This window comes from Pteronotus mesoamericanus, unplaced genomic scaffold (genome assembly GCF_021234165.1).
Source record: "Pteronotus mesoamericanus isolate MK-2021 breed Mesoamerican mustached bat unplaced genomic scaffold, CSHL_Meso_final contig_25, whole genome shotgun sequence".
In the NCBI taxonomy this organism is placed as follows: domain Eukaryota; kingdom Metazoa; phylum Chordata; class Mammalia; order Chiroptera; family Mormoopidae; genus Pteronotus; species Pteronotus mesoamericanus.
Window position 1 is genome coordinate 21,587,441 of NW_026555105.1, and position 27,283 is coordinate 21,614,723.

At 35.2% G+C, this 27,283-nt stretch overlaps 1 protein-coding gene across 2 annotated transcripts; it reads left to right on the forward strand.

Moving 5' to 3' along the window:
* The first annotated feature begins 1,798 nt into the window (after nucleotides 1-1,798).
* Nucleotides 1,799-26,321, forward strand: RAD21L1 (RAD21 cohesin complex component like 1). 2 transcript variants are annotated; one of them, XM_054573467.1, is made up of 13 exons: nucleotides 1,799-1,942; nucleotides 3,657-3,786; nucleotides 5,321-5,414; nucleotides 7,139-7,245; nucleotides 9,016-9,186; nucleotides 10,299-10,394; nucleotides 11,330-11,440; nucleotides 13,305-13,531; nucleotides 13,769-13,868; nucleotides 14,709-14,833; nucleotides 16,816-16,902; nucleotides 21,673-21,750; nucleotides 26,133-26,321. In XM_054573467.1, the coding sequence occupies exons 1-13, from the start codon at nucleotides 1,799-1,801 to the stop codon at nucleotides 26,319-26,321; spliced, it is 1,659 nt and encodes a 552-aa protein (XP_054429442.1). The 2 variants fall into 2 exon arrangements, with proteins under 2 accessions (XP_054429442.1, XP_054429443.1); XM_054573468.1 differs by having other exon boundaries at nucleotides 16,819-16,902.
* The last annotated feature ends 962 nt before the right edge of the window (nucleotides 26,322-27,283 follow it).

The following is a 27,283-nucleotide window of genomic DNA, read 5'->3' on the forward strand; positions in this document are numbered from 1 at the left end:
TATTCCCACCGGCGCGAGCCCCGAGGCCCCCGCCTGAGGGAAAATCACCCTGGGCTGGAGGCGCGGCGAGTTCTCCCCTACACGACGATGGGGTGGGAAGGGATGGACGGGCACTAGCGGTCGCCCCTCTGAGAGCACCCAGCCTTCAACTCTGAGGAGGCGTCTGTGGGAGGAGCTCTGGGCGTCCCCGCGCTGGGCACTCGCCGCCTTCTCCCAGTCCTGGACACCGCCCGTCTCGGCGCCTTCCTTTTCCTCGCCCCTGGCCCCCTGCGTGCTCCCCTGTGAAGGCTCGCCGTCCTAGGCTCTCGCCGCGAGCATCCGCGCGGGGGCGGGCGCTGCCTCGCGTCCCCGGCTCCCCTCCGCCCGCCGCGCTCCCTGCCTCCCCCGGGGCCAGTCTAGAACCGGCCCATTCCCTGCCTCCTAGGTCCGTGCATTAGCGTCAGCTTTACTTTCCAGAAAGCAAATTCCATCTCGACCTCACCTTCGGGACGTTTGGGGTTTTGTGGGGGATTTTGTTGTGCGGGAGGGATATGTGCTCAAGGAAAATCAATGTCTCAGGAATATTAAATCACAAGGTTTTTTTTTGTTGTTGTTTCTTTTTCTTAAAGTACATTAATAAGTATACACCTGGGAGCAATTTTAAAAGATGGACTGCAGTTTATTCCAAGATACCAAACACACAGTCTAGAAAGAAGTAAAGTGGAAGCAAAGCAGACAAAACAGGCCATAAACAAAATCTCTAGCTGCCCCACGGGGGAATGTGGTTTGGGGGGTTGTGTGACCTTTTGGGGGGGCCCAGTGACTTGGTTCTTGGTGTGGAAATGGCCATTGATCAACGCTCAGCTAAATTTTTAATTCTGGGACTGATATTGTTTTTGTGTTCATTTTGGCTCAGTTTGCTCTTTTCTCGGAATTTAAGTAGAAAAACAAAAAAGAAGCTTTTATGGTGGCAGCTTAAGACCACTTATACGTGAGAAATAAATTAATTTGATTCTCCTCTACAAGTCAAAGTATTATAATATTCCTTAATAATGGAACTTTATGATGTTACGGAGAACAGTACAATTTGTAGAAATATGCATGAATTCTGTCTTTTTTCCCAGTGTTTTACCACTCTTACCTCAAAACATTTTAATTTGATTCTTGTTTCCTTTGTTGCTTTCTTATTCTTTTCTTATAGTTTCTTGTTTTCTTTTTTCCATTTCATGGTCCTTTGGAGTTCCATTATTTTAACTTCAAAAAATAATATATTACTGAATAAACCAGAGCATCTTGAAGTGAACGAGGAAATTCAACTCCTGGATATAAATCAATAATCCAACATTTCTCAAATTCTTAAGTTTAGGAAAAAAAAGGAGGCCTGTGTTCTCTTTTCTTAGTTTGGTCTACCTTTTCCAATTCATTGTTTTTTTTCCCATTTCCATCTCCTATTTTTTTCCAAGCTTTCTCCTCTATTTATTTGACCACATTAATAAAAGACCTCAAACCCCTTATAGGATAAAATAAATAAAATGTAAAAAGTGATCAGTGATCAGGATACATTTAAACCAGGTGTGAGTCACAATCTACTAGAGCTCTGTAATTAGTTTATTATTTTGTATTTTAACTAATGGTTTCTCCTTTACAAAAATAAGTTGACTAATGCATTGAACTAGAAGATAATCTGAGTGTTATTATAGTTAATGAAAATTGGTTTTGCTTGCTGAAAATTAGCAGTAAAAAGTTTTTGTAATCAAATTTTAAATATCTTTTAATGTTCTCTCTAGTTCATTAAAAACAACTAAGGAATACAGGCAATATGTTCTACACACATGTGCTTATGAGTAAGAGAGGGCCATTGGCCAAAATCTGGCTGGCAGCTCACTGGGAGAAGAAACTCACGAAGGCCCATGTATCTGAGTGTAATCTAGAGATAACCATTGAAAAAATTATTTCACCTAAGGTATGCTATTGATTAAATTGTAGTATGTATTGCCATGACTTATGGAAAGGAAAGGAATTGAAATACATTATATCATAAAATATATTTCCAAGGATGTTTGCTTCTCAAATGGTCGTCGCTCGTTTAGCTCCTATAGCATTTATTATCTGAATATATACATATATTGGCTTGTGTTAATAATTAACTGTTTTAAGTTTGTCATAAATAGAGTGGACCCTGAAGGATAAAGACCATATTTTATACGTATTTTGTAATCCTTTGTTATTCCCTATCAAATTACTATGTACAAAGTAGTACCAAATAAGTATTTATTAGGAAAATAATGAGTGAATAAATAGGGAAAGTAGGAAAAAAAGGAGGATTGTGTATAACTGAAAATAATATATGAAAACACTTCATAAAGTGTTATATTCATTAAAAAACCTACTAGAATTTACCTTAAAATATTCTCTTAATATTTTATACATTAAGTATTTTTCTGCTTGAGAGAAGGATGAATTATAATTGAAAACCAACCATGTGTAAGGCACTAGACTAGACTTTATGTTCATTAGTTTTTTTGATCTTCACAACAATCCTGTGTGATGGGCTTTTTTGCCTCAGTGAAGCGTGGTAGCTAAGAGTATGAACTTTTGAGTTTGTCAAGTTTAAATTGAATTCCTGTTCCATTACTTAATAGTTGTATTGGTTTGGGCACACCACTTAACATATCTGAGTCTCAGTTTTTTCTTCTGTAAATAGATGTTGTTATCAAAATTAAATAAATTAATGAATTAAAAGCCCTTAGGACAATGCCTGGCACAGAACAAGTAAATAATAAATTATAACCATTATTAATAAATCAAAGTTCAGGAATGTTAAATGACCCAGCCTCAGCAACTGAGGCAAATCTTGAACCCAAGTCTGCTTGACTTTGGCCTTTTATTCTTCCCATAAAGGCAATAATAGCACTCTTCACTTAAATGTCACATTAAATTATCTTCATTGAAGAAAAGAACTTACTGGGTTGGCCAAAAATCTGTTTAGTTTTTTCCATAAAATAAAAGACACATTTTTTATTTTCACCAATAACTTTATTGACTTGGATATTTTGAGTATGTTGGCTATCTCCCACTGTTGGCTCCTAGTGGGTAGAGGTCGGGGTGCTGCTAAACATCTTCCAATGCATAAGAGAGCCCCACAGCAAAGAATTATTTGGCCAAAATGTCAATGGTACCAAGAAACTTCACAAACTACTTTGACACATTTGATCAGTCACAGCACCTTCTCCAAACACTGCACAAATTTTTTTGTGTGTGTTTCAGTTACATTTTTATCCTTCTTGAAATAATAAAGCATAATATGCTGAGAATGCTGCGTATTTTCTTCTATCATCAATATTAAAATGGTTGCACAAAAATTCACCAATTTTGATAAGTTTTTTTAAATGCATGCTGATATGACAGCTGTCACAATACAATCTAACAAAATTGTTTCGAATGAAGTTCAAGACAACTAAACACTACTAGTGCCATCACATGGCAAAAAGTAAAGGAACGTTTTGGCCAACCCAATATTTTACAAGGTGAGGTAAAAATTAAGTGATTCACTTTAAATAAGAATACAAAATACCTGCTTTTTAAAGAGAAGAAATTCTTATGATTTTGTAATTTTCAAAGAACAGGATTTATGAATCTAATTTTTAATATTCTAATACTTTAAAAATTATTGAAAGGTGAAAATTGCACTTCGAACTTCAGGACACCTTCTTTTGGGAATTGTTCGAATCTATAATAGGAAGGCAAAATATCTTTTGGCAGATTGCAGTGAAGCATTGCTTAAAATGAAGATGACATTTCGCCCAGGTATATGTGCAATATTGATTTGTCTCACTTGTCTTGGTTCCCTTTTGCATTTTTATTTTGGGTGGGCTTTTTTAATTGACAACACTCTATAATTCCAGGGTGAATAGGGTGAAAGTAATTTTTCTTTTGAGTGAATCTAAGTTTCCTGTTCTCTCTTTTCCTGTGTTTACAGGGAAAGATGCTTTCAGAAACTTGTAATGTTTCTGCGTGTTTACCTATGAAATATACTTAAAGCTACCACACTTGTGCAACAAACTCTGATACTCAGTTTTAATGTGCTTTGTTGTTTGCAATATCTGTTTTTGCCTTTTGAGATAAATTAGAAATAATGTGTCTGACAAAGCCTGGATATTAATAATCGTCCTTGTTTTCAGAATTCTCAAGACTCCTTAAGTAGCATGCTAGTAATAAAATACAAAAAATAAAAAAAATAAAAACTCTAGACATCCCAAAGTGCTAGAGATTTACATATAATATAAATATAATGCCTTTAAATTTAAATTTAATTTTAAGACATTCATCATTTTCCATCTTGTATTATGGTTATTTAGGTATAGGCTTGGCTTCTCACAACTAGTCTATAAGCTAGTTTATATTGCTTGAAGGCAATATATTGGCATTCATTTTCTGAATTTCTTACAGTACTTTTTTCAGTGCCTTGCATATGCTACTCTCTCAATTAATATTTGTTGAATTAGGATTGGCAGGGCTTTTTCTTTATTTAAGATATTTGTATAAACTCTATGTAGATTTAAAATGATATCAAATATGGTTCATTTGTTCATTATTTTATTTATCTATTTCACAAATGTTTATTGACCTCATACTTTATGTGAAACACTATGCTAGGCTCTGGAATACAAGACAAATAAGGTCCTTTTTGGTCTGGTGAGAAAATCAGGTAATGAAAAAGGTTTTTTTTTTAAGCACTCGAGTAATTGTAGGTTGTGATTATGCTGTGAAGAAATATAAAAAGAATACTACAACAAAAAATAACAGCAAATTTTATTTTAGTTAGTCTAGCTGGGAGAGACACCTTTTTGAGAGGATAGAATTTAGCTCAAACTTGAAGAATGAGAAATATCCTGAGGGAATAGCATTCTGGGCAGAGGGAATTGCAAGAGCAAAGGTCTTGAGGTGAAAAAGTGCTTAACTTGTTCAGGGAACAAAAAGACCAGTATGGTTGGAGTATAGTGAGTGAGGAAAAGAGTGTCCTTAGATGATGCTGATAGGTTTGTAGGGCTGCAGAGGCCCTGATTAGAAATTGGGATTCTATTTAAATGTACCGAGGAAGTCACTGAATCACTTTAAGCGTGGGAGTGATCTGATCTGATTTCGTATTTAAAATATCACGCTGGCTGCTTTGTAGAGAATGGACTGAAGGGGAGCAGGAGTGAATACAGGGAAACCAGGTAGGAGACTAAGCAGTAGTTTAGTGAGAGAAAGTCTCACTTAAATAAAAGAGATTTATCTGGGAGTTCCTTATTTTATATAGTATCATTGCTTACTGAATGAGATTTTTTATTCTTTTCAGGACTAGTTGACCTTCCAAAAGAGAATTTTGAAGCAACTTACAGTGCTATCACGCTGCCAGAAGAATTTCATGATTTTGAAATCCAGAATGTGAAGTAAATTGTTTTATTTATTTTCCTTCAATTTCTTTCTTGATATTGTATTTTTTTCATCTTCAGATTTAATGAATGCAAATGCAATGTAGTTAACAACTGAATTAAATGTGCAATTGACAGAGACTTGAATTTAATGTGAAATTTCAAAGTACACCAAAATGTATCATTATATTTGCTAAATGCAGTTTACAATATTGACAGTATATTCATCCATTCATTCAGTAAATATTTTTTTAGTGCCTTCCATATGCTACACACTGTTCTAGATATTGAAGAGATAGCAATGAATGAAATACAGCTTCTGGTGGCATGAATCTAACATTTAGTTGGAGTAGACAGACAATAAACAATTAAATATACATTGACAGGAGATGATCATCATTATGAAGAGAAATAGAATATAAAATAAAATAAATAATAGAATGGTCAAGCAAGGCATTTCTAATAAGGTCAGAACAGAAACCTGAAGGAGCTAAAGGAACAAATCTTCAATAATGTGAGGAAGAAGAATTGATGTAGAGCAAGTGGAAAGGTGCTCAGGCAGAGTACACTGGACATTTTCAAGGAACAGCAAGGAGGCAAGTGAGACTGAAGTGGATGGAGTAAATGAGGGTCTGAGTGGTAAGAAATGAGGTCAGAGAGGCAGCCAGGGATGCAGAGATACAGGATGTCATAGGCTACAATAAGGACTTTCATTTTGCTGGGGAAGCCCAGAAGGGTTTTAATTGGTGAGTCGATTTCAATGTGCTCCTTTTGGGCACTTACTATACTATAAGGGGAAAAGGGAGGAAGCAGAGAGCCTGTGAGAAGATTACTGCAGAAAGAAGTCCAGGTGAGACCTAACAGTATGTGTCATCAGTTCTCAATCTTCATTTTATCAAAATGGTAGCAGTCAAATTATGAATATATTTTGAAGTCAGACCCAGCAGAATTTGCTGATTGCATATGGCTTTAAGAGAAAGAGAGAAGTAAAGGATGACTATATGGTTTTTGGCATAAGAATGAAGTCACCACTTAATGATATTAGGGTAACTATGGAATGTCAGGTTTTAGAGGGGCAGGGTCAAGGAATTAAATTAGCTTTTGGACATAAGTTTTGTGGTGACTGTTATACATACAGGGGGAGTAGGTAGGTAGTTGAATTACCTGGGTGTAAGATTCAGGAAGGGGGTCTGGGTGGGATATATGAATTTGGGAGCTGTGAGATATAGATGGAACTTCAACCATAAATCATAGGACATCCCCAAAGGAGTATGTGTAGATTTAAAGGGGAGAGGGGGAGTAAGGGAGAAAATGAGATTGAGATCTGAGGACTGAGTGTTGTTGGGTCATTCCTAATAGTTAATAGTCTGGGAGATGAGGAAGAACTAATAAAGGAGATGGAAAAGGAGCAGCCAGTGAGGTAGAAAGAAAATCAAGAAAGAGTGGAATTCCAGAGCCTAACAGTAGAAAGCATTTCATAAGGAAGGAAGTTAACATCTATTTCAAATGCCATTGGTTAGGGTAAGTAAGAGGACTGAGAGTTGACCATTGGATTTGGCAACTTGGGATTATATGCATGTATAAAAAACTAGCATTTATAAACAATAATGTTGAGAAAGTAAAAATATCCTTTATTTTTATAATAAAACCTTTTTTTTGTTTTAGGGGTTTCTGTTGTTGTTTTGCAGTATACTATAAAACATGTGTTCACGTGTTTTCCTCAATCTTACATTTCTCCATAGTGCTATTGATGTGTTAGAAAAATTTACTCAGAACCAAAGCAGACCAGAAGAAATCACACTTAAAGAAGATTATCACAATGATCTATTTTTCCAAGCTGGGAGTTTTGGTGAGAATATTTGGGAAATCAAAATTATATCCTAATCAGTAGTATTTGCATCTTTATATTGAAATAATGCCAATAGAAAGTTATTTCGATGACAGTAGAAATATCCTTAGAATGAATCTTTTAATGTATAAATGTAACCCCCCAATAATTTTATCCTTGCCTTTTTCTAGGATATGTGGGAAGAACACCTTCTTAGTATACCAACAGACCTGGATTTGAATCTGGGCTTTCTCTGTTTACTTGCTGTGTGATACTGGGTTAATTACCTAACTTCTCTGAGCCTTACTACCCTATTTCTTACTGCTTTACTCCCCTAAATTGGGATACTACTAGCAACATCACAGGGTTATTTTCCTTATACCCCCTTTAATCCTTTCCACCAATAAGTAATTCTTTTCTTCAAAAACTAACTCAAACCTAATGTCCTTAAAGAACTGTTTAATGTGAATCTATCCTATTCTGAATAACAATATAAGATTGAAGGCAATGATTATTTCCTTAATTGTTTTGTGTAATCTCAGGTTCTTGTGATGCTCAGTGCTAAGAATATAGTGTTTCTTCATAAATGTTGTTTTATTGACCAAGACTGATTTTTCTTTTGGGAGCTGTCAAGCTGCACCTGGAACATGTGGAAATATTTTTAGAGAAGTCAGTCTTTTCTTTTGAGCAAATGTTTAGTCCAGTACAATGAAGGTTGCCTTTTTAAACTCTTACTTTCTAGAAGATGTGTGCCTATAGAAGAACTTTCTATATGTTAAAAGAACTTTCAACAAAGTAACAAGTGATACTTCATTATTTTCTTTACCGAATAGCACTTACATGGGTTGTTAGAGGGTGGGCAGGAAAGACCAAACTTGACTCTTTGGGATTTCAGACTCCTGAGCCTAGAGATTCAAACCCAAGGAAGGGAAAGAATATGCACTTTTAGCCTATCTGGAAGCAGGCCAGTTTGAAGCAGGGAGTTTATCTGCTGCTGTGTCTTAGGAGTTTTCTGTCATAAACCTCCATTTGACAAAGTATTTTACCAGTTACAATTCTAACACTGATGTCTCTGCTGGGTTCAGATCCTGGCCTTGTCATTTATTAGAGTGTGACCATGTATTCATTACAGTACTTTTCTGTGGATGTGTTTCTTTGTCTATACAATGAGGGTTTTAATAGTATCTTCTATTGCATAATATAATGCACATAGTAAGCACTCGGTTAATGTTAGCTGACTAGTTTTTGTCTTTTTAATGGCTGTATCTCCAATCCCTAACATATTTCCTAATACCCATTCGTGAATACTTACTCAATGAATGTTGAAAGTCCATTCTTTAATATTTTACCCACTTTTCCATTCCTGAGAAGGTAGATATGTTCCTTATTTTCCAAAGCTCCACTATGGATAAAAAACACAAGCTTTTATCCTTGAAATAATATGACATAATACTTGTTCAAGCAGAACATGACCAACCTAAAGTAGGAGAATCATTCCACTGCCGGTAATAATCTGGGAAATTATTAAACTGTATCACAACTAGAAACTCTATTTCTGATGTTTTGGCTTTTTATTTTCTCATTGTATTGGAAAAAAGCGTTAGACTAGAAATCGAGTATCCGCTGATTAACTGAGTGACTTTAATAATTCAAATAAGTTTTTTAGCTCTCATTTTCCTTATCTGTAAAATGAAGGGGCAGGGGAGCTATGGAAGATGCTATCTGAATTTCCTTCTAACCCTAAAATTCTGTGTTTGTCTGACTCAGTTTTAATGATATATATTTATTCAGGGGAGGAACCTGAAATTCTCAGAAGCCATAGCTTCTTTGATGACAACATATTGCTGAATTCCAGTGGTCCTGTAGTTGAAAATAGTTCTGGAAGCCTCAGTGGAGAAAAATCTCTGCTCTATGACAGTGGGGATGGATTTGGTGATGAAGGAGCTGCAGGAGAAATGATCGGTATGCTGTCTGGTTCTACAGAAATTGGATACTTATTCCTATGAAATTACTATAGTATATTAGTAGATATATTAGATCCAACTAAAACATCAGGAATGCTTCTGTCATAAATCAACACATTCTTTACATGAGTTAAGTGTGTAGTATATTTAAACATTTAAGCTAGGTCTAAGTAAATAACCATCTGTTTAAACACATTTTTTATATAGATTGTGAAATACTGCTTGTTTTTATTTTTTAAATATTTCTAATTTTTAGAAGGGAAAAAGTGAGGTTAGCATATTCCTCACAAAATATACTAGATTATATACCAAACCCTCCCCCCCCCAACATTGTTTTCTTTAACAGAAATTGTGGGAGAGCTATTCTAAAGGATCTGTCCAACATTTTATATTATTATTTTATTTTTATATTATATTAATCATAGAAATAGTGTAGGCAAAAACTAGGAAATCCAAATGAACATATTTTAAAAATATTGACTGCTACATGGCGAATCTTTTTTTAATTTTCTAGTTTACATTAAAAGTCTGGTTGCCCTGGCCTGGTCGTTCAGTTAGTTGTAGCTTTGTCCTGATAAAGGACAAAACTGTGTTCTATCCCTGGTCCGGGCACATGCGAGAATCAACCAATGAATGCATAAATAAGTGGAATAACAAAATCAATGTTTCTCTCTCCCCACCCGCTTCCTCTCTCAAATCAATCAATTTCTTTTAAGGCTGGTTATTGCAAACATCTGGAATTTTGAAAATATGAATAAACAGTGGCTCTACCTTAAATCTCTACCAAAGGAGTTTGAAAATTTTTCACTTCTTGACGTGAAACTAAACTTGGCTTTGTAACAAGGTTACTATCTTGGTATTAGTTTAGTAAATATTTTCTGAAATTAAACATCTAAATAGATTTTAATAAAGGAAAGAAAATTAAGTATATAAAAATTATGTTATTCTGCATGAAATGTGATAGCCTATCCAATCAAATCTAATTAAATAGGGTTCATTTATTTTTGTATTCTTTCACAATTTCTTATATACAATAACATCAATCAAAGTTTAGTGAGCAAGTGATAGATTCAATTCTGTATGACAAAAGTATTTGTTGTGTTTTTCAAGACAATCTGTTGCAAGATGATGAGAATATCCTGTTAGAAGACATGCATTTAAATGGAGAAATTCCCTTGCCTCCTGAGTCTCCCAATAATATAGTGGGTATGTTGAAATTTTCCTTTGTATAGAAAGTGAAAAGTTGGTAATATTCAAATTAAGCCTCAGAACTTCTGAGTCTATGTAGCATATATCAAAAGATAATAAAAAATGTTCCTCAAACTCTTAGTCTGACTCAAGACTATGTAGAATAAGAAACTGGGTTCTGAGAAAGGTACAATAATGGTTATTTAACTAGGACTGGTTTTATTTAATATGAGAGAATGTTTAAATTCTCTGCCAAAATATTGTGCTTTTGAATCATTAAGAAAACATATGTTACATGGTAAAAACATTATTGTTTGCTATAAAATGGTTATTACATTAATGTCATATTCATATGATTTGATAACCTATATACAATTGGAGAGAAACTACAAATAGGTAGGGATATTTTCTACTTGAAATTTATGTGAAGGTACCTCAAATGATTTGATTTCTTTTAGTCTGATTTTTTAAAGAATTGTTAGTATGATTAACCTCATTTTGATTTTTTATTCTTTTTGATGTTACATTTGCTCTCTAACACAATAATGGAAATTTAAAATGTGAAAATAGATAGGCAATTAAAAGTTACAATTTTTTATAGGTCAACTAGTAATGAAATGATTGAACAGAATACAAATATTTTAGCAGACATGTAATCATATTTAAGCCAGTCATTTATCATGGTACCATGTTTTCACTTTGTGACTATAGTCACAGTCATATCTAGTCCAGCCTTAGATGTCATATGTGCAAAAAGGATAATGATACCAGACTCACTTAGACACTGTGGGTCCCAGAGCTGAGCCTCCTCAACTCTGTCAAATACATGATTCTAAGAATTCAGAAGTGGCTCTAGTTAGAAATATAAATGTTCAATTAGTTTATCTTTCACTTTAATTATCATATAGTCCTCTAGTTATTGTTTTTATTATTTTTATGGTGATGTTGATTAGTAGAACCAGATAATCCAGAGTATATACATCTACTGGAAAGTGAAAAAATGTATGAAACCACATTATCAAATGAAGATGAAGGACTTACTCTTGATCCAATTGATGCTTCAGGTAAGAGTCATTCATGTTTTTATTTTTACTTTTAACAACCACTATCTTATTTACTGTTAGATATTTGAATAATCTGAAATATTATAAAAGGTAGTCAATCTAGTAATAGCATTTATAATACAACAGGGGAAGAGTGTTAAGGGAGTTTGAGAGGATCTTTTCATTCTGTTCAGTTGTGGTCCACCCATATTTCCAGTTTGGGAAACTGAAATATTTTAAACTGAGTTCAGTAGTTATTGAGCCATTACTCTGTATTGGGCACAAGTGAAGAAGACATAGTTCCTGCTTTTAAGAAACTTTATATATATATAAATAAAACATACAGGGTCCGGCAGAAGTAACGGCATTGAATGTGGTTGGTAGTGTACATGAATGTCTCGCACAAGCAATGTGCACCTTTTACCTGAAACGTCCTATGGTGTGCCTGAGTGTGATATCGTTATGTTACAGGATTACATGCTTATGATTTTATAATAAAAGATTTTTATGTAATAAAAAGGGGCATTATTTGTGCTGGACCCTGTATATTAATATGTGTGTGTGTGCGTGTGTGTGTGTGTAGACAAGAGCAGTATGGTGATAGCCAGAGGCAAAGTGGGGCGGGGGAGGCGATGAGGGCAAAGCGGGGATGAGGGGGACAGACCCTGACTTCGCTCTGGACAATGGGTGCATGATGAAGCAGGCAATGTTTTCTTGAGTTGTACTCTTGAAACCTGTATGGTTCTGTTAACCAGTGTCACCTCAGTAAACTCAATAAGAAAAAGGAAAACTTACAATTTGATCACGAAATAAATAAGCATGTAAATGAATATAAAATAAGGCAGAATAAAAGAATCAGAAGAGAGACACTCTCTCTTCTAATGTTTAACTTCAAGCATGATTTTAGGAATAAACAATAAATATGAATCTAATATATAACTAGACTTTTTAAAAAATACACTAGTTTTAAGTAGTATAATTGATATGGATTTCAGTTTATAAACGCAGGCATGCAAGAAATAAAGTGTTCAAACTTTTTTTTTCCTTTGCCAAATTCAACCTTGAGCCTTTGTCCGACTGGGCTGGCAAGAATTTCAGTCTGCCCAGCTCCATTATCCTGCCCTAAGCCATGTAGTATCAAAATTTGGGGAAGTTTGTGGCCAGTGGAAGGTAACTTCTGGTCATCAGCCACACCAGGTTGCAGTGCCCACTGTCCCAGCCTGCATAGCCTCTGGAGTCTTCACACAGCCAGCCCCTCTGGGATCTTATGTTCCCAGGATTTTACTGAGGCACATCAGCAAGCTGGTGCCTGTTCCTTCTGACTTCATCTGATCTCAGATATTTACCCATTCTTGGAAATTTAACCCTCCTTCCCCTTTTGCATCTTTACTAAGGCAAAAAATGACTTCTGCTTTCTACCTAGTAAAATTACCTATAGGCATGAAATCCCATGGGCTACCCACTTGGACTTTGTGTATGAATTTCAGTGAGGGAGGGAAAAATATACTGGGCAAATGCAAATTATTGTTTCAAAAAGTTATACTGTTATATAGGTATTTTAAGGAACCTCAGAATTGAGTGACTTTCCTATCAATATACCCTCTGTTCCCTATGTCCTCAGTTGTCCACTATGTAGGTCAACAGAGTCCCTGCTCAGAAACTGTGAGCAACAGCTTACAAAATGTGTGAAGTCTTGGCTTCTCAGACATTCCAATTGTGCAAAAACTTTGTAAAACATAATTTTCAGTACAGAGAAGGGGATTTTCTGCTCTGTGCAACTCTGTAGGTTGAATTGTGGTAGACATTTCTTTGAGATGCAGTGCCTAGAATACCATTTTACAAAGTTGTACAACCAATCACATTTGAGCCTATTTCTGATATTTAGATATTGCTTGGAAAAGGAAAAGCAAAAAGAGGAAATTGCTCATAGATCCAGTCAAGGAGATCAGTAGCAAAATTATGCATAAACAGCTTACTTCCTTTGCTGACACTCTCATGGTTTTGGAACTTGCACCTCCTACCCAAAGACTGATGATGTGGAAAAAGAGGGGAGGAGTGGACACACTTCTGTCAACTGCTACCCAGGATCTGACTCATACTGAACTGAAAATGGTAATAGTTTCCATACTTTTACATGTGTGCAGTGTTTGGTAATAAATAAATAAGTGCATATTTACACTCATAGAGTCAAGAATTTAAACTTGTAGAAAAATACCCCCTTATTTTGAATTAATTTCCTGGAAATGTGTGCATGAATTATAATTTTGACTTTTTAGCATATGTGCTTATATTTTATTGAACTACTTTATTTGTACAAAAACTAGAAACAAAAAATGTGTATTTTTACAGTTATTTACAAAATGCTTTCTGTCCTCTGGCTTTAAACTTGGAAGAAAATTGATGCAGAAGGAATCAATAAGGGAAGAAATGAAAGGTGGAAGCATAGTAGGTAAGACATCCTAATTTTGTTGATGTTGAGGAATGTTGTAGAAACAAAAATTTTCATTTTGCATTACAAAATGAGTATGGAATCTGTTTGCATATTCCCAACTATAAATGCTATCTCTAAAAGAGTATTCGAATTGGAAAGAAATATTATATCAGCATTGTATTTTTCTGCTTTGCAGATTAATTTTTGCCCACAAAGCTACATTAAAAAGGTGGTTTATATACCATGTATACTATGCTTAATCTTACGCTTCCCTACTTCCCACACCCCCAAAAGGCAGTATTCACAAACCTTAAACAAAGACAGTTTTCATATCTAGTAAGATAATATTTCACTTTAAAACAACTAACATGAAATGTCACCTAGTGAATAAGAATAGTGTTTAAACAATACAGTTAACCTGAGACAAATATTTCCATACTCCCAGAGGATACACGGAGTATTAATAATTGCTGATTATTATCGTGACTATTACAAAGGAATAATAAAACCAACTTAGGTGGTGAGTGAGCCTCTGCTTCCTGATCATCCATCCTGAAGTCATTAAAATCTGCTGAGTGATACGCCAAGGTGGGCTTGAACTATCCATGTTGTCTTATGAGTAAATGTATGGCTGTGAGTACTGAGGAGGGAAGTGGTAGAAGAAAGGAAGTGGAGGTGATAGAGGCAGATGTGGGAAATAGGAAGATAAATATGTGAGACTTGGGAACCATAAAGAATTTGTATACCCTTTGCTTAAATGGATTCTAGTGTCAGAAGTTTTCTTTTGTAACAATCATATTCCAATTTAAGTTGAAGAGATATTTTGGTGAAATCTTCTTTACTTCCTTAATAATTCAGAGACCTCTATGATGAAAGATCCAAGTTCCCAGCAAGAGTTAAGTCAACACAAAACTTGGAAGGATGTGATTGATGGGTCAAATTGTAGCTCGCATGAGGATGCCAATAAAAATATTAATTCTGAGGTAAGTTAACCAAAAAGAATAATAAAAATATTATTTCTCTGACACAGATACAGTGAAGGAACATTGAGACTCTGATTAGTATTGTCGTACATTTATATTTTATATTTCATCTCATATCATCCTATAATTTCTTTAGTAAGTAGCAGTACCACAGGATAAAACATGATTTTCATCTGCAGAACAATATTTTCTGGAACTTTAGGATAGCAGATCACAAGATAAGTAGTTTCATACTGAAATAGTATTTTGCATAGTACATTAAATAAGTGATTTTACCTCAGTCTGGTTATATGCTGAGAATACTACTAGGCCCCACATTCAATATGTCATGGAATCTTAGGACTCTGGACAATCCACCTATGTTTTAATTTTGATCATAAATTCACACTTCCAAGTTCTAAGAATAGTATGTTTTAGACCTACCAGTTACGTTAGCCTTGAATCTAAAAGACTATCTAAAGATACATGGCCAAAATAAAATGTTTTAAATAATTTTTATTTGAAGACATAACTTTTATTTGAAAAACAGTTATTTGGAAACAATTTACTGTAAAATATTTTCTCAATTGTCACTTTATTTGTACAAATGTAAATATTATAGCCATACCAGGTAAAAATAAACCAATGCTTTTCTAGTCTGTTCCATCATCACTGTACTTTGATAACCACTCAGGGAATTCAAAGTCAGTCCACATTGAAACCGAATGCCCTTGGAAGGAAAGACAACTTCATGATGCATTAAAAGAGAATGTGTTTTACTAAATATTTTATAACATACTAGATATTGAGATACTAGGTTGCCAGTACTACTCTCTTCTTTATTTGGGTTCGGGCATTTCTTAGAGAACAACTACTGAAAATTATGATTAAGCAAGCTGGTTTAGTTTATGACTTTTTAACATATTGACAAAATTGGATATTCCCAAGTGCTTGAAGTAAAAGAAAAGGATTAATGCACTGGTTCTTTTGAAACTTTTATTCCTTTATCCTATGCTTAACACTTAACCTTCAATTCCATTTTTATTCTGTTTCCCAAAATGGTGAACAGATGTGAAATATAGTCAGGAATGGGAGCACAATCAGTTTGAAGGGATAGGAAATACTGATTCTGATTTGTCATTTTCAAATCTTTATAAAACAGAATGTTTATGTAAAGTAACTGCAAAATTGAGAGTCTCTAAAATGTAGAATATTCATAGAAATTAAAAGAGAAAAACAAGATTTTCCACAAATATGTATATTAAAGAATAAAATGCAACTCATTATATTCACTAAAATTTTAAAAAGCTGAAGTGAAAAATCAAGTAAACTGTTGTGGGAAGCTTCTAACTTAATCAAGATCATAGCTGACAGCTGGGGAATGAAGCTTGGTGATAGGTTCACAATGAAAAAGGGGCTGACAGCTTCTATAGCAATGAAAAAGGGAGAAGATGGGGAATGGAGAATTTCTGGCTTTCTTTTTTTCCTTCTTCCTTTATGTCTTTGCACCCCTTCCAGATACAGTTTTTCTTCCCTTTTGCCAGTGACAGCTCCAGCAGTGGTGGCAAGAATCCTGTCATGGCCGTAGGTAGGGATATTAATATCCCTTCCCTTGTCTCCCTCCCTCTGTTTGAAGATCTTCTGCCACCTGGTACTGGCATGAGAATAGAGGTAGGGAACTGGGGCTAGATAAAATGCTTCAAAGGAAAGTGGCCTCAGCCACACAGCAGCAGAGACTTTTGATATGAGATCTGCAGTGACAAGAGAAATAGGAGTGACAAGGATAGGAAGCAAGAGGGGAAGGGACCTGCAAGTTCTTCATTTATAGGAGACATGTGGAAAACAGGAGTATTTAAGTCAGAGGCTGCCTACCTGGGATATAGTACTCTAAATTAGTTTTATAAATGAACATTCATGTGATTAAAGCATTTATTAAAATGAGATTGTTCCTGCGATGACTAGTACTGTGATAACTTACCTATTTTTTTTCTAATTTGCTTTAGCAGGATATTGTTTCTTTGGCTGCTGAGGAATCCTCTTTAGTGAATGTCATCTTGGCACAAGAAATTGAAAATTGTCCAGTTGAATTGGTAAATATATGTATAGTCTTGGAAGTGTTCTTAAAAACTTAAACATTTAGGAACACCTAAATGTTTAACACCTTCTTTACCTAAAAATTGGTTTTTAGAGCTGTCATGTTCCTTTTTAAAACTGTAATTTATATTGGTGATCTCAACAAAGATGTGTGTGAGTGATTTGATAATACATATTCAGAATTACTTTGACTTTTTTATTTTGAAACTTCCAATAATTTTAAAGAAAGGTAAGAGATTTTTGTGCTTATCAAAAGTAGTCAGATTTAAAATGTTGAGCATCATTGTTTTAAGTTACTCTTGTAATATCTCTAGAGAAACAGCTATATTAGGAGTATGGTCTAGGGCACTTGAAATTTTATTTTAAAGGACTTCCAGTCAAGATGGCAGCATAGTACTTGCATCCTTCCACAACCACATCAAAATGACAACTAAACTACAGAACAACCATTGTTCAGTACTTCCTGAAATCTGGCTGAATGGAAGTCCTACACTAGGGAATTAAAGAAGAAGCCACATCAAGATTGGTAGTGGGGGCAGAGATGTGAAATGGGCTGGTCTCACACCCACGTGTTGTGGATAAAAATCGAGGGAAATCTTGACTTCAGAGGACCTCCTGGGGTGGAAGGGGTCCCAGCTCCACACCAGGTCCCCAGCCTAGGGTTCCAGTGCCAGGAAGAGAAGTTCCCAGAACTTCTGGCTATAAAAACCAGCAGGGATTGAGGCTGACTGAAACGGAGGCTTCTGGGGTCCCAGATAATTCCTGTTAAAGGACCTGCGCACGGATTTACTAAGACTCACTCATCTGAGTTACAGCATTGGGGCAGCATCTTAAAAGGCACCAAAGATATGTGGGAAGGAACTGAATTGTCCAACATCAGGGTGGGAGCTTGAGGGGTAGCTTTCTCCCAGACAGAAGTGCTAGCAGAGACCATTGTTCCTTTGATGAGCCTTCCCTTCACAGAGCTGCCAGGCAGGCATCATATCTGAGACTCCATCAACTCACACTGTTTGCCTCACTCTGGTGATTCTCTGAGGCACTGCCCCACCCAAGCTGCTTCCATTAGCTTTTTCATACGAATGGCCTGTCTTGGCTTATGCTCCAGATTTTCTTAAAATCTCTTAAACAAGCAGCATCTTACATGGTCAAAGTTAGCCTGTTCCGGGATAAATGAGCCCATCCCATTACTAATGTTGATTTTTATTTTTGAATATACAAAATGCTATTTTTCAAATGTAAAAAGCAAATGTCAAACTCTTTGTTAAAAATTCATGAGACTGAAGCTTCTCCCATATTGCACAACTAAACTAACCAGGAAAAGGCTCAGAAGAAATAGTCTGTGTGCTTTGCTGAAGCCTGTCCACTTGATCTATCAGGGCACTCTACAGCTGAATCCATTGTGTGGAAAGCCCAGTGGATTATTAAAACAGTTGAGCTTGTGCTGTGTATGAAAATAACCTCTGTCTATAGAGGCAAAGAGAAAGACAAAAATGAATCAGCCCATTCCTGGCTCAGCTGTTTAACTGTTTCAGGTGAAAAAAAAGTCCAGGTATTTATTCTATCCTAGATTATCCAGAGAATTCAGTCTGTTTTCCACATATGAAAAAAGCCTAATAGTCTTAGAACTCATCATAATGATAATTTATTTAAAAACAAAGTTAATATCAGGCATTAAATGTTTTGATATTATTTACTAAAAAGCTTCTGCTCAAATTCATTACAATCTTAAAATGCCTTTACACTCTGGGACAAAAACTAGAGACATGAATCAATAATATATATGGAGTTAAGCAGGTCAAATATTACTTCTAGCTTTGCTGTTGACTTGTGGCCCTTTGAGCAGAAGTCATATATATAAATATAGGCTTTGATCCATATGTTTTAGAAAAAATACATTTTTTTTTCAGACTGATCAGCACCTTTCCTATACCCAGCTCTATTCTCAATTCATAAGGTGTTAGTGGGTAAGGGCTTAGAGTGAATTCCTGTAAAGGGATTTCAACTTTACAATTTTTTTAAATACTGAGGTATTTCTGAAGATTTAAAGACTAAAAAGAATGAAATCTATTCAGATAACATGTCAGACAATTGGTTTATCTTCACCCTCAAAATCTGAAAGTTTTCTAATCCAATTTTACACAAACTACTAAATACCAGTTTTTATTAGAGCTTCTGTATCACTAAGTAAGTTCAGATAAAGGCCTTTATAAGGCATATTTTTTAAGTAGTTTTATGTTTACTCATGTTAACTGGGTTCAGATTGACCAGGGCTGGGTAAGTTCTCGTCAAAAGTGGTGGTCTTTGCTGACTACTTTTCAAAGTAAGGGCCTGGTACCCTGGGATGCATTACTAGTAAAGACTGCAGATTCTCCTACTCTGGAGCCCATAATCAGAAGATAGTCTATGCAAATGCCATGATACTGTATACAGAGAACCCTAAAGATTTCAGCAAAATACTGCTAGAACTGTTCAATGAATTCAGTAAAGTAGCAGGATACAAAATAAATATCCAGAAATCAGTTGCATTTATGTACACCAACAATGAACTATCGGAAAGGGAAACTAAGCAAACAATCCCACTTACAATTGCATCAATAAAAATAAAATTAAATTAAATAAAAAATACCTAAGAATAAATTTAACCAAGGATATAAAAGACCTGTACTTGGAAAATTATAAGACACTGAAGAAAGAAATTGAAGAAGATACAAATAAGTGGAAGCAAATACTGTGTTCATGGAGAGGAAGAATTAACATCATTAAAATGTCCATACTACCTAAAGAAATCTATAGATTCAATACAATTCCTGTTAAGATACCAATTGTGTATTTCACAGAACTAGAACAAATATTCCAAAGACCCTGAATAGCCACAGAAATCTTGAGAAAGAAGAATAAAGTTGGAGAATTAAGCTTTACTACCAGGCCATAGTAATCAAAACAGCATGGTATTGGCATAAAAACAGACATATAGATCAATGGAACAGAATAAAGAGCCCAGAAGTAAACCTATACTTTTATGGGTAATTAACATTTGATAAAGGAGGCAAGAACATATAGTAGGCAAAGATAGTCTTTTCAGTAAATGGTGTTAGGGATATTGGAAAGATGAGTGCAAAAAAAAAAAAAGAAACTAAACTGCCTTCTCACACCGTACATAAGAATAAACTCAAAATGGAGTTAAAGACTTAAAAGTTAGACTTGAAACCATAAAAACCCTAGAAGCAATCATAGGCAGTAAAACCTCGGACATTGCTCGTAGCAATATTTTTTCTGATACATCTCCTTGGGTAAGGGAAACAAAAGGAAAAAAATAAACAAATGGGGCTACATCAAACTAAAAAGTTTTTGCACAGCAAAGGAAACCATCAACAAAATGAAAAGACAACCCACTGAATAAGAGACCATAAATGACAATGATACATCTGCTGAGTTAATACCCAAAATTTATGAAGAACTTATAAAATTCAACACCAAAAGGACAATCCAATTAAAAAATGGGCAAAGGACCCGAATAGATACTTCTTCAAGGAGGACATATAGATGGCGAATAGACACATGGAAAGATGCTCAATGTCACTAATCATCAGGGAAATGCAAATTAAAATCACAAGGAGATATCACCTCACACCTGTCAGAATCGCTATCATCAGTACATCAACAACCAACCAGTGTTGGCGAGGATGTGGAGAAAAGGAAGCCCTTGTGCACTGTTGGTGGGAATGCAGATTTGTGTATCCACTGTGGAAAGCAGTATGGAGCTATCTCAAAAATTAAAAATGGAACTTCCTTATGACCCAGCGATTCCATTTCTGGGAATATATCTTAAGACACTAATTTGAAAGAATATATGCACCCCTATATTCATTGCAGTGTTATTTACTGATAATAGCCATTCTGACAGGTGTGAGGTGATATCTCATTGTGGTTTTAATTTGCATTTCTCTGATGATTAGTGATGGTGAGCATCTTTTCATATGTCTATTGGCATATACAGCCCAAATGCCCATCAGTAAATGCATGGATGAAAAAGCTATGGTACACTTACACAGTGGAATAATATTGATACTTGGCTGTAAAAAAGAAGGAAATCTTAACCATTTGTGACAGTGTGGATGGACCTGAATAGTATTATGCTAAGTGAAGTAAGCCAGTCAGAGAAAGACAAGTACCATATGATTTGACTTATAGGTGGTATCTAATGAATACAATGAACTAACAAAATAGAAACAGACTCATAGATACAGAGAATAGACTGACAGCTGTCAGAGGGGATGGGGGTTGGGGAGCTGGGTGAAAAGGTGAAAGAATTAGCAAAAAACAAACAAACAAACAAACAACTCATAGACACAGACAACAGTATGGTAATCACCAGAGGAAAGGAGGGTAGGAGGAGGTAGAAAAGGGTGAAAGGGGGTAAGTGGTGATGGAAAGAGACTTGGGGTGGCTAACATACAATACAATATACAGATGGTGTACTATAGAATTGTACACATGAAACCTATATAATTTATTAACCAATGTCACTCCAATGAATTCAATAAAAATTTTTCTTAAAAGAAGATTACCTGGGAATATAGATGTAATCCGGCAAAGGTTGATCTATACCTGTAGGCTACTTTTAGTCTCTCTGTTATCAGACTATAAGCTCTTTATATGGCCGGACCCACTGTTGTCATTGTGTTTTTTGTAGCAAACTCTATGCCTGACAAATAATAAACATTCACTAAAATTTGCTTAAGTGAAATATTTTCTCATTCAAACAGGAGTCATTGGGAAATGAAAAAAATATTGAGGGAGAGAGATGGAATCAAAGAATACATCAGATGTTAAATGCTTTGCGGGTAAGATGATAGAGTTTGTTAACCCTGTTTTTATTTTTAAAAATAAGTAAAATATTGACTTCAGTTTTCTAGATATTAATAAAAATTAAACCATTTTTATTATGTTTTTGTTGATGCCAAAAATCTACTAGATAGATTTTGAGAAGTATACACAAGGCTAAATATGGGAGTTTGTATTTGGTGTCTACATCAAAATAGTTTTAATTAGAAGTTCTATATCAATATCTTACCCATACTCATGCCCCTAGACATCTATTTTGTTTCATTCTTATTTTTAGCAGACTACTAACAAACATTCAATGTAGAACTTGGTTTATAACAGTTTAAAAGTGAGACGTAATTTTTAAGTTTAACTGATATTTTTATCAAAATAATACATGTATATAATTTTAAAAATTTAATAGTACTGTGCTGAAAAGGAAACACAGATGTCCTTTGCCCTACTCCTTCTTATCGCTAAGTCCTGCTCACCAAAAGCAACTATGTTAAGAAGGTTCTTTTAGTGTTTATATCCATATTTCTAACGACTTATTTTACTGCCCTTTCTTGATATTTTAGATTTAAATTTTATTTATTACTTATTTTATCAGAAAATGAAAATTTAGCTTAATTACATCTCCCCCTCCTCAGTATATTTTAGCAGAGTATTCAGTTATAACACTGTTATAATAGTTATGAAGCAGGCTTAATTGTGACAAAGAGCCAAATATCAGTGGCTTTAAAAGGTAGTTTATTTTCTCCCTCAGGTAAAAGTACAACCTGGTATGGCAGCTATGCTCACAAAGTCGTCAGAGACCTACTTTCGCTTCATCTCATTTTCATTACCCAGAATGGGTAACTACTCACCATGCCTGCAAAGTTTCTTTTAAGGGCACAGCCTAGTTATTGTGCATATCGCTTTCTCATTTTATTGACCAGCACTTAGTCACCTTGCCACATCTAGCTGGGAAATGTAGTCTTTATCTGACAACCTTGGGCCAAGGTTAAAATTCTGTTACTGTGGAAGAGGAGGGGAATGGATATCAAGGGACAACAAGCAGCTGCTGCCACAGAGATTGTGTAAAAATTAGTTCACATTGAAACTTCATATTGTAATTGCATTTATTTTCTTGTCAACTTTATGGGGATTGGGGACTGGAGGAGAGTTCATCATTACTTCATTTTTTTTTCTTTAGCCTAGTGTCTATAGACCCATCCATAATTCTTTTTCCAAACTTCCTGGCACCATAATAAAACCCTTTTTAGTACGGGCAATGTATCAATTAATTTATCAGTTCCAATTTCTTTTTCTTGAAGATATCCTCTCCCAGAGTTCATCACCCTCTTGTTCTAATCTGAATTAGTTGCTCCCTAGGTCTGCTCCCCAGTTTTTGTCGTGGGTTATTCCTTTACCATACATGGTATTCCTTTCTCTTTTTCCTATATTAGTTCCTCTGTTTCCTGATACTTTAATTTTCCTTGTGGTTACATTCTCTCCTAATTTCATGAGATACAAAATGCATAGGAGCCTTGGCTGGGTGGGTGGCTCAGTTGGTTGTAGTGTCCTCCCACCAAAAAATATGTTTGCAGGTTTAATCCCCAGTCAGGGCACATAGGGAGGCATCTGGTTGATGTTTCTCTTTCACATCGATGATTCTCCCTCTCCCTCTCTTTCTAAAGAGAAGATTACTGTCTAGAAGATTTCTTCAACTTTATCTTCCAGTCTATTGAATTTTATTTCTGCTGTTACTTTTTATGTTTTCCAAGAGTTTTTTCTTAAGTTTTAATTATTCTTTTATTTTAGAGCATCCTAATCTTTTTATTTAGTTTTAACAGCTTTATTGAGGTGTGATTAATATACAGGAACCCATACCTATTTAATGTATATGGTTATATAATTTTTGACATGTGTATGTACCTATGAAACCATCACCACAATCAAGATAGTGAACATATGTACAATCCCAAAAAGTTTCCTTGTGCCTCTTGACAGTCTCTTGTCCCACCTCTCCCATCCCCAAGCAAACCACTGCTCTGCTCTCTCTCAATCTCATCCTAATCATTTTTTACAGAGATAGTGTCTTTTCTTAACTTTAAAACATTCTAATTTTCTTGGGTTCCCTGCATTATCTTTATTTCCTTAGCAATTCTTTTGAATTCATTCTTGTTAGAAATTTTACTCAAATGTCTGGTATACTTTTGGTTACCTGTTTTTATTTAAGAGTGAGACCTAAAAATCTGATTGGAAGTTACACACACATGAGTGCAACTTGTAGATTTGTGGTCTTCATTGTGAGGTGGTTAAGTCCCCCCCGAAACTGATGTCATTATCTATAGGTGTTTTCCTCAAAATGGACAGTTTTCCTGGCTTAATCTTCACATCTACTGCCTAGGAGATATAAGCAGGATGTCCATGGTTTGGGAACCAAAAGTGGTATAGAGAGAGGCCGGCCCTCCCATTGTTTAGAGTGTAGAAGTTCACTTCACCCCCTAGTTTCTGATATGACACTTCTTTACCATCCACAGTGCCTGGTGTCCCAGGGCTAGAGTCTCAATGGTTGGTATCTCCAAAAAGCATCTTCCTGCCTCCTTCATTTTAGAGGGGTTTCTGAAGGAAGTAGAATAAACACACACCTTCAACCTTGTACATTTGTCCCCTTGGGGTATTTTTCGACACGATTCTTGAAATTGGAAGGACTGCCCCTGCTCTCTCCCAGGGAAATAGCCTGCTAGTTTATGTGAGCAGCCATGTCTTGGTTCAGTGAAGTGGTGGAGGGCACCTGAGGGTCTGAGTGCTCACAAGTAGGCCTTCAAGAAATTCTCCCGTTTTCTGCTTTACCCCGTATCTCCAGCTTATCATATACTGTTTCCTCTAATTCCTGAGCTTTCCAAAGGTTCTGTAGCTCAAATTGGTTTCCTTTTTGTTGGCTTTCCTCCCTGTTGGCACTTAGGTTTCAGCTTTGTCCACTCTGCTAAGTCAGTTAGTCTTCCCCTTTCTTTGTCTTTATCTCCTTTCTTTGTCATGTTTTATTTCTTTTTCTTCATTTTAGAAGTGATTTTGGAGGGAACAGAATAAACACATGTGTTCAGTCTTGCATATTTGTCTGCCCAGAGTGTTTTTCAAAAGGATTCTTGAAATTAAAAGGGCTATCCCTACTCCCTTGCCACATCTGTTGGGGAAAAAGCCACCCAACCCACATCTGTTGGGGGAGGCATCGTATTTCCTCAGGAGTAGGAATAAATGAAGGCTTGTCACGCCATCTCTGAATGGTTGCCAAGGCTGGGCCACTCATTTGGTTGATATAAAATATCATAAAGTATTTAATTTATTAATTCATTAAATGTTATGAACTGGCAGAAAAAAACTTGTATATCTCATTTCTGAAAATGCTGCACAACTTTCCAAGGAGTACAGTACTCACAGGGATACTGGCTGGTATTTATCACAGTATTGTAACTGAAGAACTATACTTCTAATTCTGAGTACTAATCTTCATAAAAGGAGTTATCGTCATCCATAATCCAATACTTTATTGGACCTCAACTTTTTCTAGTAGGTTCATAGGTACCCTGTGGTGAATCCAACATCTTTTTAACCTGTGCAAAGAAACTGAGAGATGTTTATAAAGTCACACTGCCCTGTCACTGAGATGTACAAATATAATTCTATATTCAACACTAAAGTTTTATAGTCACCTCCACCCCCCAGTGCCTTTAAGGAAAAGAATCCTAATAGGCTCATAATCTCCATTGTATTTAAGCCTCCCAAAGTCCTGTGGATTTTTTTCTCCCTACAGGTCTAAACTATTTGGAGCAATTTATGTTAACATCAATTTTCTAAATTTGTATTTATTTTTTAAAATAAATTTTTATTAGAATAGTTTTAGATTTACAGAAACATTGTGAAGACAGCAGAGTGAATTCTCATATACCCCATAGCCAATTTCCCACATTAGTCACATCTTGCATTCGTATGGTACATTTGTCACTATTGGCAAACCAATATTGAAACATTTTAATTAACTAAAGCCCATACTTTGGTCAGATTTCTTGATTTTTTTAAATGTTTTTTTTCTTTTCTGTTATAGGATCCCATCGAGGATACCACATTACATTTAGTTTAACATGTATGTTTTTAAAGACCTAACATTTGTACAACACATTAAAAATTTTCATAACACTTTAGAGTGCTTTTGCATGCATTTTCTCAATGAACCAAGCTTGTACTCAATGACCTATATGGCTTTTAAGCTTATTAATGAGTCATTTGCATTTTTCCATTGAAGGATTTCACAGTCACTTATCAAAAATGTCAATATTTTGTTGTTCATTATGCATCCACCTGCTCTGCTTTTAATTATCTTATTTCCCTTTCCTTTCCTCTTTTCTAATTATTTTCCCAGGAATCCAACAAGACAGGAATGAAATGCTTTAGTCTGATGACTCTCTGCAGAAATAGTGACCGAAAACAAACTGCTGCCAGATTTTATAGCTTTCTTGTCCTGAAAAAACAGCGGGCTATTGAGCTGAGCCAGTGTGCCCCCTATGCAGATATTATAGCTACAGTGGGACCAATGTTCTATAAAATATAAAGGAAATCCAAAAAATGAAGATTTATGTCATCACTGAAATTTCGGTATAGATTGTTTGATTTAAAGCAGCCGCTGTCTGGAAGCAGCCGAACATCTGATCCATTTCATAAGCGGGTTAACCTCCCATTTCTTCTTTGTAAGTTCAGAATAATCATAGCCAGAACTGGAAACTTATATGCTTACAGAAATACTGAATTATAGCTAAGTAATATTTTTTTATCTTCACCTGAGGACATGCTTAATGATTTTAGAGAGAGCAGAAGGGAGAGAGAGAGGGAGAGAAACATCGATGTGAGAGAGAAACATCAATAGGTTGCCTCTCGCACGTGCCCTGACTGAGACCAAACCAGAAACCCAGGCATGTGCCCTTACTGGGAATTGAACCCAAGGCCTTTCATTTCACAGGACAACACTCCAACCAACTGAGCCAGGGCTAGTTAACTGATATTTTAATTTAGCTGACTTGAATGTATAGAATTTACCATTTCCCTGACTAGAATGTGGCATTTAGAATACATTTTTTAAATACTATATGCCTTCAAGAAACATTCAAGGATGTTATTAAAAGGCTATTTTATGTTTGATTACTTATCTAAAATTTATGGGATTAATTAATAATTAACACTTATTTTTCCACAGGCAATAATTTAATTCAAATTCCTATCATTCTTGATTTGACACTGTGCCATGGTTTTTAATCTAATATTTTAATTGAAGAGTTACAAAGTTCATCTATGTTTTAAATTATCTGAGTGGCTTTCAGTCTATTTATAGGTCATTTAACCTTTTTATTTACTATTTAACGATTATTATAACCACCATTCATGTGTCAGCAAAACTAAGTGTTTCTTATGTTAAAAAATTACTATATTGTCTGCTACTAGAATTCAAGTAAAGTCACTAAAATAAATGTTCTTTTACTTGGTGTTTACTGAACTTTTTTCTACATTAAAACTATTGTT